Source organism: Emydura macquarii, unplaced genomic scaffold (assembly GCF_026122565.2).
Source record: "Emydura macquarii macquarii isolate MOO-44397 ecotype Brisbane River unplaced genomic scaffold, CSIRO-AGI_Emac_v2 contig_1363, whole genome shotgun sequence".
Classification (NCBI taxonomy): domain Eukaryota; kingdom Metazoa; phylum Chordata; order Testudines; family Chelidae; genus Emydura; species Emydura macquarii.
In genome coordinates, this window is record NW_027131500.1 from 2,821,623 (window position 1) to 2,836,128 (window position 14,506).

The window sequence follows — 14,506 nt, forward strand, 5'->3', positions numbered from 1 at the left end:
AAAGAGGATTAGGATGGAGAAGCCTAATTACTGATAAGCAATTCTTATTTGTCAAATATCAATTTTCCCCCTTCAACAACCAATCACCAGAGCAGGCGACACACAGTACTGTCATTAGGGAAATGCTTAAAATGTGTGATGTTAGTGTTGCCTCTAAAATTACTTGTGCAGTGCCTCAGCCCAAGATGCAGAGAGTATAGTGGATGCTTCTCTGAACTGTCGGGCAAACAAGCCTCTGCAGGCTAAAAATATAAAAACCCATCCAGAGATATCAGCAACTGAGGATCTAATTTCTTTACTGAGACCTTGAAGGCAAAATAACTCTTTAAGATGTTTGAAGGAATCCCACGCTGCACTTAAAAACTGAACTAACAGATGCTGTTCTCTTTCTGGAGGGAAAAAAAGAAACTCGAGCAGAGAAACAAAGGGAAATAATACATCCATAAATGAACACTGTGTGATGGTTCCTGTTGGTCTCAAAGTTTACTCAAATCTTCATTTGCAACCAAAAAGTATAGATGAGTAGTGTTAAGAGCTAAAGCATCCATCAACCCTCATGGCTGAGGGGACAAAAGGAAACAGGCCACTCTGGCTGGCATTTTCACAAAGCTCTACGGTGGGTTTGGATGGCTGTCTCATTCAGAACCAGGAAGCAAATTCAGGTCTTAGTGAGATTAAAAACTGATTATTGCTGGTCTCTGCAGGCACAAGAGCCCTATGCACTTAGAGCTAGATTCACTAAGGGGACTTAGGCTCAGCACTGCCATGCCTACCTTTAGGTGCTCTGCTGCTTAGTAGAATCCACAGCCCTGAGGCAGGCACCCGATACAATGCATGGGCAGAGTCAGGCACCTAACAGTGTGATCCACAAAATCCAGTAAGCTGAGCAAGATGCTGCTTAGGTTAGCCACAGGAAATGCCAATGTGAGGTGTGTGGCCTAAGCACCGCCCCTCAAAGGAATTTAGGTGCCTAAATCTGACTTGGAGGGAGGTGCCCATCTTTGCTTGGGATTTACAGTGATGAACCCTCTCCTGGAGTGAAGAGTCTAAGTCCTTTCTCACAAGCACACGTAGGAGAAGCTGCCATGCTCCCTCCCTTTAGCCCAGTGGTTAGAGCACTCACCCTGGATGTGAGGGATGCAGGTTCAAATACCCCACCCCGTGCCTGATTAGGAGAAAGGGTCCGAATACACATCTGCAACTTCTCAGGACAGCACCTAACTTCTAGCCTATGGGATATCATCATCATCATCATCTCTCAATCTTTTCCACTGAAGCCGTTCCACTTTGTATAAATACTTAAATAGTCATTAGACCAGAGTGACTCTACATCCCAATGGTTTGGGCACTCAACTCAGTTCAAGTCTCTGTTTCAATAACTATTTAATTAGTTATACAAAGTCGAACAGTTTCAACGGGAGAAACTGAGAGAGAACCTACCAAAGAATACCGAACAGCTCAGTGGTCAGGGCACTCACTTCTAAACCCAACTTCAAGTCTTTGCTCCACATCAGGCAGAGGGGGGACATGAACCGGGGGCTCCTCAGATCCACTGAAGTTATAAAGGGGAGGCACTATAACTACCATCATATTTTGCTAGAAGGCACTTAGGCACAGGCATCACCACTACCTCCTCCTTCTCCTGTATTTTGTGTGGGGACTGATATGTTAGTGGCCTCTGAGGATGTGACTGGGTTTTTCATGTAACATAACTTGCGAACGGCTACTTGAGGATCTCTCTAGGTCTTAGGTCTGAGCTAGGGGCCTGTGTGTCTGTCCTGATGCAGCTGTGCATATGCTCAGTGGCAGATTTTTTAGGCACCTAAGGGACTTTTAGGAGACTAGGTATTTTAGGCCTAGGAACCTAGGGTTGGGCGGCAGTTGAGCGGGGGTTCTGAGAATCTAAATTTTGGACTTAGGTGCCTAAAATAGCAGTTAGGTACCCAAATCCCTTTGTGGATCTAGCTTCTTGTCTTGTAAACATAACAAATCCTTACAAATCACTCTGTTCCACTAGATATGCCCTATCTTAACTGATATGCCTGAGAACTTTGGCAACCTAGAGGTGAGTAAGAAACATGCATTCCAGCTCTCCTCCTGAATTCTCTAACCTTATTACTAAAGAGTTAAATCAACAGGCACAGAGTTTCTCATTGGTGTCCTGATGGTGAATCAATTCAATGAAGAACAAGAACTCAAAGATCTTTAAGTACAAAAATCAGAATCAGCTCAGGCAGTCTGCTCATACATTAACTTTCCCAGTAGGGAATCATACTGCCTTGAAGAATGCTAATTCTGTAAGGAAACTAAGTAATGTTCCAAGTACCAAAAAACTACGCTGAACTACTAAATCACAAAGGATGAACATTGTATTTATGCATGATTAAGCCTCTTAAAGGGATAATTGTGGAACATTTAACATTTACAGTACTCAGATAAGGATCATCTAGGGTGACCAGATGTCTCGATTTTATAGGGATAGTCCTAATATTCAGGGCTTTTTCCTTTACAGGCTCTTATTACCCCCCACTCCCATCTCAGTTTTTCACACTTGCTATCTGGTCACCCTAGGGTCATCTCAATTTTCACAGAGGTAGAGAAAATCGGTCCTTCTGAGAACTCCAGTTGTCCCATTCAGCCATACAAATTCTACATGGCCCAAGGGACCCAACTTACCCAGGTTGCAAAATGTCTTAGCACTGCAGTACTCACTATGGTGAAACTGACTGGGTTGATAGGCACTGATGGATGCAGGACTGGAGAAGTTACAGTCAGAGTGAGGTAAAGAACTTTTTTCCATTGCTGAGTTTGGCTGAATTGAGCAACTGCCATGAATGCACTAAGGCCTAGTTCTACCAAGGGACTTAGACATTTCCAACACTGACTGTTATGGTGCCTAACTTTTAGTTGCCCAGCCACCCAATGGATTTCACAAACTCTAAACTGGGTGCCTTGGCTCCCCACACAATGCATGGGGAGAGGTAGGTGCCTATGAAAAGCTTAGGATCCACAAAAATCAGCATGCTAGCAGGGTGGTACCTAAGCTAGTGCATAGCAGTCAAACACCTTTAAAGGAGTTAGGTGCCTCAGTCTGGGCTGGAGGGAGATGCCTCTTGATCTGTTTGGAATCCACAGCCAGGAACCCTCTCCTGGAGTCAGGTGCCTAAGCCATTCCTTGCCTGATATAGATACAACAGGGATGAGGGCTGTAGAAAAGGTTTAAGGCAGACAGAAGCACAAAAATCTCAGGAGAAGCATAAATCAGATTTACAGCATAAATTTACAGAGTCCGGAGTTCTCTGGCGTATAGAAAAATAAAAAACGGAGGGACCCAAGCTGGAGAGGATAAATCTTGGAGATATTTGAGTATAAAAGAGTAAACTGCATCTTTCCTTGATGCAAGGGTATGTATCCAGAACTAGATGAAGTTCTCCAAACTTTATGGGAAGTCTTAACAAGCTCTGCCAGGGCTTCCTCTCAAATTATTGTATGGGATCTTGTGAACAGCAAATACACTCAGAGACTCTAAGGTCAGAAGGGACCAATGTGATCATCTAGTCTGACCTCTTGCACAACACAGGCCACAGAACCTCACCCACCCACTCCTGTAATAGACCCCTAACCTATGACTGAGTTACTTAAGTCCTTAAATAATGGTTTAAAGACTTCAAGGTATAGATAATCCACCAGCAAGTGACCTGTGCCCCATGCTACAGAGGAAGGCAAAAAAAACCCAAGGCCTCTGCCAATCTGCCCTTCCTTCCCGACCCCAGATATAGTGATCAGTTAAACCCTGAGCATGTGGGCAAGACTCACCAGCCAGACACCCAAGAAAGCTAGGCTTCCAGTTAAAACCAAATGAATATAGGTTAAGGAGTTTGGCCATTTACTACAAGGAACCAGGATTCAACTTTCATTCTATACTAGATTCACTAGTGTGTCCAGGTGTCCTGACTTAACTGCTGTGTTGTCTGGTAACAAATTCCTTGGCTGAAACCCTGTCCCCACTGAAGTCACTGGGAGTTTTGTCATTGACTTCAATAGGGCCAGTATTTCACCTCTTATCATATATATATCGGGGAGGCGGATATATATATCGTTGGAGGCGTGCCAACGTCTGCTGAAAATCATTGCTGGTGGCAAAATGTAGAGTCAGGAGAGGAGAATTAAGAGAAGTTTGGACCCCTTGACAGAGCTCATCCACAGAACTGAATCGCCAAAGAAACATTAGAACTGCCAATTGGTTCTCTAAGCATATAGCTCAAACCCCTAAATGCTGGTTCCAGGCCTGGAGGTAGCTAAAACTGCCTTCTTGTCTCACCACCAGTGAAACCAATGATGAGTGAAGGGAGTAGAAGAAAAAATCTTTGTAGTTCCTATGTTCTCATCAGGAGAATACACTCTTGGCACCAAACTGAGCAAGGGCCTGCAGAAACCCCAAGTCAACCTAAACCCCTTGAGCATCCATGGTATTGAGCCATGGAAGCACAGAGGAAGGAAGCCACTAAAGCTCAACTTCAAAATGGATCTTTGTCAGGGCCACAGAAAGATTCGTCCCACCAGCAATATGGTGTGTTTTACAGTGGGAAGAGGGCAAGAACAGGTAAGCATTAGCTAACCTTGACCTAACCATAGACTTTATCCCAGTCTAGATGTAGGTTAATATCAACGTCAACCTGCTAAATCAAGGCAAAAGGTGTTAATTTGCATCTAGACTTGGCAAAAAAGTCATGACTACCTTAGGGTTGGCAAACATGCAACTTGAACCTTGACTCCTTTTCCTCATCTAGACAAACCCAGCTACTGCTCCCCCTCCACCTACTGCTTTCTCTCCTTCCTTTCATTCACACTCTCATTTCTGGTTCCCCTTGCTGTGTGGTGTTTCTCATTATAGACTGTAGCTCCCCTCTGGTTCCAACAGGCACTAAAAAGGCACTAAGGGCTTGATTCACAAAGTAACTTAAGCGTAGAGATGCTGCTCCCTCCTAACTTTTAGTCCAGTGATTAGGATACTAATCTGGAATGTGGGAGACCGCCAATTCAAACCTCTTCTGCCGGAGTGGAGAAGGAATTTGAATAGGGGGTCTGTTACCTGTCAGATGAATGTCCTACCCATTGGGCTATGGGGTATTATGTGAATATTGAAATCATCATTGGGCAGGAGTGGGGAGAGAGAGAAAGCAAGCATGAGAATGACTCTGAAGCGTTGAGGTTACAGCAGCTACCTGGGAGTTGGGAGACCCAGCTATGACCCTAAGAACCCTTCAGTGCCAACTTGCAAAGGGTTCACTGTTCTACAATAACAACCGTTATTAGGCCTGACAAACTCATTACACCTAACACATTGCTTTCATAATGTTTCCCCAAAAAGGTTTGTATCTGTGGCTATTAAGACATGTGTCATAATGATCCTCATAATTGCTGTGAGATATAGGTACAGGCTATATTTAAGGAGTTATATATATGTACTGAAAATATGTCTTAGAGTCTGTGTCCCAGGCAGGGTTGTCAAAGAGGTTTTGCTGGACAATTGGATGTAGATTCACCTGTCTGCTTACACATTACATTAAATTACACTTATGGACAATGGAAGCCCATCTTGCATATGGAGTCAACAGGAGTATGTGAGCAGTCCACCAGGACTTTAGGATATAAGAGGAAGGCAAAAGGATGCCTTGTTTATCCTGCACTTGAGGAAATAATTGGGCAGTGCAATTACATTCATGAAGACAGGATATCACCCTGTCCTGGTTGGAAACACTGCAAGGAAACTTTCGGTGAGATAAGGCTGTTTTTAGACAGATGGTTAGCCTGTTAAGAGGAAATTATTTACTTTATAATAGCTGGAGGTTCTTTGAGATATGTGGTCCCTATCTGTATTCCACTGTGGGTACACATGCATTCAATGCACCTGGTGTTGGAGGATTCTTGAAAGTGAAGTCCACTGGTCCGCTCATACACCCTTGCTCTCTTCGTGCGTCCAACTGAGGAGATAAAGGGCAAAGCAGAACAACTGCTTCTCCAGTTCCTTCTCTACCATGCATCCATGAATGATCTGAAGCAGAGGGGAATGAATGGGGCTGGTGGACCATAGATAGAGACCACACATCTTGAAAAACCTCCAGTTACTATAGAGTAACTAACTTTCTCTTTTTGTTTGAGTGTTGGTCCCTATGTGTATTGCACTGTGGGTGACTGACAAACAGCACTCAAATAAGAGGAGGATGCGAGGAAACAGGTGACAGTCATTTGAAAGACTGCCATCCCAAAGATTGTGTCAACAGAGGAGTCTTGTAATAAAGCATAATGTCTTGCAAATGTACAGAATGAACTCCACATAGCTACTTTGCAAATGTCAAGTAGAGGCGATGCCACTGATGTCACTTGCGCTCTTGCAAAATTAGCTCTTACCCCAAGAGGGGACAGCTGATAGCAGAGTAAGATACAACTCGAAATCCATTTAGAGATCCTTGGAGGATATAGATTGACCTCAAACTATTTCTGCTATGGCGATAAACATTTTGGGAGATTTTTTTTTTTTATTGGTTTTGTCCTTTGCAGGTAAAAGGGTAAGACTCATTGCATGTTGAGGGAATGAAGTCTCCTTTCTTCTTCAGATGCGTGTGGTTTCAGAAAAAAAACAAGTAAGTGAACTGACTAGTTCAGGTAAAACTCTGAAACTAGTTTGAGGGAGAACTTAGGATTTAAATGCTATGAGACTTTGCGTCTATCGAATAAGGTGTAAGAATGATCCACCATCAGGGCTCTAAGCTCATCCACCCTCCTGGCTGAGGTGATGGCTACCAGAAATGAAACCTTCATGGATAGGAGAGATGTGGAACATGTAGCTAGTGGTTTGAAGGGAAGCTTAGTGAGCATTGAAAGAACAAGATTTAAGTCCCATTAAGGAGTAAGTTTCCTTACTGATGGGAAAGGTTCTGATTAGACCCTTTAAGAATATGGTAGTAAGTGGGTGAACAAAAATTGAGTAACCATGTGAAAATGGATGGGTACATGTGGATTGCTACCAGGTGGACCCGTAATGAGTTGATGGAAAGACCCACTGTTTTGCTGGAAAGAAGATAGTCCAGAATAAGGTGAATATCTTCATCTTCTGGGAATACAAGTTTCTGTTGTGCCCAGAGAAGTGCTTCCACTTGGCTAAGCAGCATCTTCTAATGGAATACTTTTTACTATTAGTAAGAATGCTCTGCATAGCTTCAGAGCATGAATGTTCTAGAGTTGATGCCCATCCAAAAACTATGCCCTGAAATGGAGCACCTTCCCTTGAATCAGGAGATTGGAAAAGGACTGAATGTTGGTCAGCATCCGAGGTGACATGCGTAGGAGACTTGGGAATCAAAACGGCCTGGGTCAGCTGGGGACGATGAGGATCACTCATGGAAAAGTCATAGGGGCAAGGCATAAGACCCATGGTAGGAGTAGTAAGAGAGGGAAAGCATAGTTCAGATGGTCTATCAGAGCATTGCCCTGAGAGTGATGTCTGGACCAGTATATGTTGCACTTTCTGTTCTCTTGAGAGGCAAACAGGCGAACAGCAAAAAAAGTGTTTATCAAAGAGTTGTGTAATCCTTGCTTGTGGTTGATAGCAAAGTGTTTGCTGAGGGAGCTCGCCAGCACATTTTGATTCCCTGGAAGATAATGTATTTGTCAATTTGATTGTTGATGCACCAGTTCCACAGAATGACCACTTTTGCACACAGGAGAATGGATCTCACTCCTCTTTGCCTATTGATGTAAAAGATGGTTGTTATATTGTCCAACGTTACGAGGATATGGTGACCTTGAAAGAATGGGAGAAAGGCTTTGTAAACCTTGCCAACTGCCCAGAGTTCCAGAATGTTGATGTGCATCCTGGTCTCTTGGGATGTCCAAGTGCTCTGCACTGCGTGGCTGTCCATGTGAACTTCCCAGCCTAAAAGGGAGTTATTTGTGATGATTGTCCTCTCTGGTGAGAGGGAAAAAAAGGAAACCATCCACACATATCTGGTGGGGATTCTTCTACCATAGTAGAGATGATGTTACTTTGGTGGGAACAGTTACCATATTCATGGACTGTTTTTCTGGTGAGTACACTGTTTGATGCCACGCTTGCAGGCAATGAAGATGGAATCTGGGGAATGGCATGACAAATACATGAAGCCATATGTCCTAGGAGCGAAAGACAAATTCTGATTGGTGTTCAAGGTGTTCTCATGACCTCATCTAGGAATCCATTAATCACTTGGAACCGTTCATTGTCAGATAAGCCCTTGCTGTGACTGAACTTAGAGATGCTCCAATGAAGTCTCAAATCTGCATTGGAATAAGGATAGACTTTCTCAATTTATGCTGACCCCTAGGGAATACAGAAGTTAAAGCACTGGCAATGTCAACTAATAGGCTTCTCGACATGTCTTGGCATCGAGAAGACAGTCATCAGAACATGGTGAAGGCATGACACCTGATATGGGCTGATACTACTGAGAAGACCTTGGTAAAAACCCTGGAAGTGGTAGCAAGGCCAAATGGTAGCACTCTGTATTGAAAATGGTCAGGGCCCACTGTGAATCTGAGATGTCTGTAAGCAAGGTGAATGTCCATATGAAAATACGTGTCATTCATATCAAGAGCTGTAAACCACATATTCTTTTCCAGGGATAGGATCAGAGATGCTGATATAGCCATGCAAAATTTCAGTTTATGAATAAAGTGGTTGACATGGTGAAGATTGAGGATGGCTCTCAAGTTGTCCTTTTTGTGTACTAAGAAGTATGTGGAGTAAAAATCCTTTCCTTGGTTCTGAAGAGGTATCTGCTCTATTGCTCCGTGTTATGTTGTTTGAGACTCTCCTCGTAAGAATGGTCCTTGCAAAGGGGTGGAGAATGGGGGTTTTGGAGGGGGCAGGGAAGTAAATTTGATTGCATAGTTGGAATGGATGATGTTTAGTATCCATCTAAGCACTGTTATTGCACTCCAGATATGGAAAGAAGTGCTAAATGACCCCCAAAGAAGTTGTGGGACTCAGCAGGTGGTAGCATCATTAGTTTGCAGCTCTCAAACTCCCATCAAAAGTATCATATAGATGGGGGCTGAGATTGGGATGATGATGTTGCCACAGAAGGTGCAGGGAAATGGAATTTTGGAACCCTTTGCCTCTTACAGAGTGGCTCATAAACTGTTGAGCCATTAGTTTAGGCTTGTATGATTGCCTGTGGAATTTTCTCTTTGGGGCATTTGTATATATTTCCAGAGACTGGAGAGTGGCTCTGGAGGCTTTTATTGTGTGTAAGGATTGCTTTTTGGTTAAAAAGATGAGTTTAATTAAAAGGCAGGTCCATCTCAGGGTGTTCTGAACCTTCATAGGAAACTCCAAAGCATGAGTCATGGCATATCACAATGACAGTAGCCACTGTCTTTTAAGATATATCTGCTGCATCTACCTCCGTCAAGTGCTTCTTAAGGCAAGTTCCCACCCCTCACAGGTAAGACCAGAGAATGAGTGGCAAATACTATACCTTGCTGAGATGTGTGCATCCCCAAGGCAGTAAAACCAGCATTGCTGGACATTGCTGACTGAGAAGTACCAGAGGGTCCAGTACCCATAATGAGGTCCAGGGTGGAGGGGAATTCCTCTGGCTAGGGAATCTAACTATTAAACTATCAAACTTAGCTAAAAACCATCAGATAAAACTCAAACTTTTTTACAAAATGCATACATATGTATTTACAATCAAAGAATACAAAAAGATGAAGCTCCAGACACTGGAGGTGCTGACCCAAGCCACGCAGTCCACTCCATCTTTTATCTCCCAAGTTGGAGGCATGAGGAGAGCAAGGGCAAACATGCAGACCAGCAGACACTGCTGTCAAGAATTTTCCAACTTGGGGTGCATGTTGTGCATGGGTAGCCAGGGAGGAATACGCATAGCATCCAGCACATAAAGAACAACATTTAGTGTAGACTCAAAGAGGCACATTATACTTGTTTTACATGTAACCATTTCTGTTTCCACTTGTTATCCCTCCTCACTAACTCTCAAATCTTAATTCTTGACAATAAAGTTATCAGTTTCACAATATATACATTTTAGTCCTGTGATGTTATAAAGAATCTGATCCTGAGCTGTACCAATCAAGCTGTCATCCTCTGGGGACAGCATGCCTGGTCATTTCTGTGAGCATCCAGTGACAGGGGCTGGATACTACAGGGGGATGTTTTCAGAGAGGCTCAGGGAATGGGATACACCTACTGTTAACCTGCAAGGCAAAGTAGGGGATAGGAGAGGCCTGAGATGATTATTCTGGAGGGCAACAGACTGATGATGTCAGGGAGTGGACACCCAGTTTAGCACGAGTAAGTTTCTCTCACTGAGACCAGGGGGAACAAAATGACCCACAGGCCTGGGCAACCTGAGAAGTGTCATACCAGGATCCAGTTCTCCGGCTCCAATGACTCTTAGCCATAGTGCAACAGCTCCAAGAGGAGAGACTGAAGAAGCTCCATATCAGAATATCCCATAGCCCAGTTGTGAGGTCACTCCCCCGAGAGAGAACAGCTCCCTGTTCAAATCCCTTCTCCCCTGAGGCAGAGGAGGGACTTGAACCAGGGGTCTCCAACATCCCAGGCAAGCACCCTAACCACTGGGCTAAAAGTTATGGGAATGCAGCACTGCTGCCACTGGTTGTTTTGTGTAAGCTCACTTATAGGGGCCCATTCCAGTCAGCAAGCTCTGAGCACACTTACCAGATCAGGCCCTGCAAGCAGGATAGGTGGAGGCATGACTATCTTTCTCCAGTCTGCAGAATGCTCTGGGCTTAGATATCGGGATGCCCGGCATGGAGTTTCAGTGTGCATACTGTGGTAAAGTCAGGCCAGATGGCTACAAAAGGGTAAACGAGGGCCGGTATGTGAGCCCTAGACTGCTAAAGGCCCTTTTTCCTGCAGGCAGAGGAGAGGTTACTGCAGGTCAATTAGAGACACCTGGACCCAGTTAAGGGCTACTCCAGGTCTACTTAAACCCAGCCTCCCTTAGAAGGCATGGGGTGAGAGAAGGAGAGAAAGAAGCTGTCAAAAGGCTGGTGGCAACAGGAGGAGAGACTCCCCCAGACTAGGAGAAAGTGCCTCTCTGCAACCAGAGAGGCAGAGAAGGAAAAACCCTGGCCCCAGCCTGCAGGGAGGGCCGGTGTGGCTCTGATCCTCTAGGGCTTTGTCACCACCTCTACAGCCCTGTGCAGGAGCCATAGAAAGGTACCTCCTGGGGCCCTGGGATATACACTGCCTGGAACTACCCGCTCTCCCATGAGGTTGAAAGGTGCCCCTCAGACCCGAATTAAGGCTGGCACCCCAAATGTTCCACTAAAGAGGTACCGAGGGGAAAGGATGAGAGGCTTGTCCAGGTTGAGGCAGAGTCACCACAGGCCCCGCTGCCAAAGGAGACTGTGGCTATACCACAATACGCACAGGCAGACACATAGGCAGCTTGCAAATATTTAGGAACTGAGCAAGTTTAGTTGCGTAAAAGGTTCAGCAGCAGCTGAGTAGGTGTTTTGTGAATCCCAATGGGGCCTGAATCTGGGATTTAGGTTCCTGAAAAGGCAGTTAGGTACCTAAAGCCTTTTGTGACTCTAGCCCTAAGTGTGCTCTTCAGGAAACAGTACCTTTAATGGATGATGAAGCGTTACATCTAGAGTGAATGCAGCACAATTTTCTCCCTTCCATGTGGTGCTGAGTGTTACCAATCCACATTAGCAGGATGGTTGATTATGAGGGACCTGGGGAATGGCTCCTCTACATTTTCTATGCCAACCCCAATCTCCCCTACAGTAAATCTGGCTCTGGCTCTTTTCAGAACAATAACTGTAAGCATTCTTCACAAACTTTATTCTATTACAAAACTATTCATTAACTGCAAATCTGAATTTGTACTGGGAGATGTAGCATTATGCTCAGTGCTTCTGAGATTAGAATCTGACTCTTATGGGGTATATTAGTCTTGATATATTTGTGTAACTTCCAGTAAGAGAAATAGGAGTGAATGTGTATGCATTGAGTGAAGAAAACAACCCTTACTCGGTGTTTTTGTTTAGTGTAATTATTAGGTATTTTGCATGAATAATTAGTGTTTTAACAATCAAAAAGTGCTCACATTAGCTCAAATAAAAAGCCAGGTGTGAGGAGGCTTTTTTGTGAGGATTTGTTTTTATTTTTTAGATATGTATATATAATATAAAGAGCTTTTTAAAGCTCTTTGCAACTAGCATTTTATATTTTTACTTTTCCTTGTTTTATAATAATATATTTAAGTCACTTGTTTGGAACCAAATCTATCATATGTTGCCACAATATGAAAATTGAAACTATTTTGCAATGGATTGTATTATTATGCAAATAATTTTGACCTAAGTTGCAGCTATCAAATGCAGACACACAGCGGTGAAGGATAAAAGCATGTACTGGTAGCACAGTCTAAGCTTAAATATATTTAATTGCAATTTGTTTATACTTTTATGCTAAACCAGTTCCTACCATGAATGATTTAATTGTTTTGTCCTTTTATTAAAAGCTCTAAATACAACCAATTTTAATTGCACCTGCTATGTTCTCTCTCCGGAAGCAAGGGAACTTCTTCCTCAAGAGTTATGAAAACATGTTCTACATAATTATGATGAAGCAAGCAAGAAAACAAACAAAATAGCTATTTTTAGCACAAAAATCCTTGCCAAAAATTAATCACAAGATAATTGTCATTAAAATGCAATTCTATTTGGGAGCAGAGGAAAATTGTACTAGTGGTTAGTTATTTGAAATTAGGGAATGTGATGTAATCTATATTAGACACATAAAAACTTCAGATCATATATTTTTAGTTCAAAACAACTTTAGGTCTTGTTCTTGCAAAGTGCTGAGGTGCAAAGACTTCAAAAGTTATTGAGAGTGATTAACGACCTGCAAGATCATGTCCTTATATATCACAAACATGAAAATTTCTCACTTATTACTGAAAAAAGTGTGTGTATATAATATTTATTAATAATGAATTGACAACACGAATCAAACCATAGTCCTGTAAGGGCTTCGCACTACTACAAAAAATATTTTACTTGCAATTTTATTTTCTTAAAAATAATAATTTTGAACACTAAGTGCTGATAGTGAAAAAGTCTGAAACAAATATATGCCCATTTTGAACATACAGGATGTGATGATCCTGCAAGACAATGCACAGCTTAACATCTGTCAGTTCATCTGCATCTTATAATTATGGCAAACATGAGTGTAAATCAGGCATTTGCATGTGTGAAACTTTCGTGCACCTGATTTTGAAAATCAGTCTGTAAAAGGAGTGTTGTAAGCAAGACACAAGTAGTAATTCTTCCACTCTACTCTATGCTGATCAAGCCTGAGCTGGAGTATTGTGTCCAGTTCTGGGCACCACATTTCAGGAAAGATTTGGACAAATCAGAGAAAGTCCAGAGAAGAGCAATAAAAATGATTAAAGGTCTAGAAAACATGACCTATGAGGGAAGATTGAAAAATTTAGGTTTGTTTAGTTTGTAGAAGAGAAGACTGAGAGTGGACATGATAACAGTTTTCAAGTACATAAAATGTTGTTACAAGGAGGAGGGAGAAAAATTGTTATCCTTAATCTCTGAGGATAGGACAAGAAGGAATGGTCTTAAATTGCAGCCAGGGTGGTTTTGGTTGGACATTAGGAAAAAGTTCCTGCCATAACTGCAGGGGACTGGACTAGATGACCTCTCAAGTCCCTTCCAGTCCTACAATTCTATGAAAATAAACAATATTGGTGTTAACTTATTCACATATAGCACTTTTTTCACTAGTTATTCAACTCTCTCTATTATTATAAATCAGCAGCTAGTATCTTCTTTTTTATGTTAATTTAAAATACATCTGATAGAAAATATTATTTAGTTTGAAGCAGATTGTACCTGCGTCTCAGGGATAATGGGACTGTCTTCAGGAGAAATCCTAAAGAAAGTGGATAAAGGTGATGACACAATGACAGGGTTTGGCCTCACAAATCCACTCAGATCACAGCTGGGAATGTCATTCTCTTCCTTCTTCATGACCAGGGTATCCATGACATAAAAGACATTCCACGGAATCCACACTGTGTGATACTGTGTGAGGAATGGTGATCGTTCAAACACCAGAGTTAGAGATGCACCACCATTTGCCACCAAGTCAAACCTAAGAGAAATCATAGCGTTATTCAGCAAAGTAAAGAAGTCACATACTGTGCAAAGCTATTTACAGTTTGTATTTTACAGACCTGATTCTTCATCCTGTTGCTCCAGTTTATGCTAATGTAACTCCACTGGAAGCAATGGAGAAGTTAATCAAATTACATTAGTGTAAAACTGGGGTAAGAGAGTGGAGCATCTGGCCTCTGTGTTTAAACAAACAAGAACTTTTTCCTTTCTCAAAATAATAATTAAAAGAAATAAGCAACACACAGGAAAATGTCTGTAAATACTGCAA

General features: G+C 42.6%; 1 protein-coding gene across 1 annotated transcript in view; it reads right to left on the reverse strand.

The window, feature by feature from the left end:
• Positions 1–14,506, reverse strand: part of TENM3 (teneurin transmembrane protein 3) — a 569,896-nt gene that overhangs the window by 62,794 nt on the left and 492,596 nt on the right. Inside the window, exon 22 of the mRNA XM_067551693.1 lies at positions 13,954–14,215. Coding sequence (XP_067407794.1) covers positions 13,954–14,215 — 262 coding nt within the window. The remainder of the gene's footprint in view (positions 1–13,953; positions 14,216–14,506) is intronic.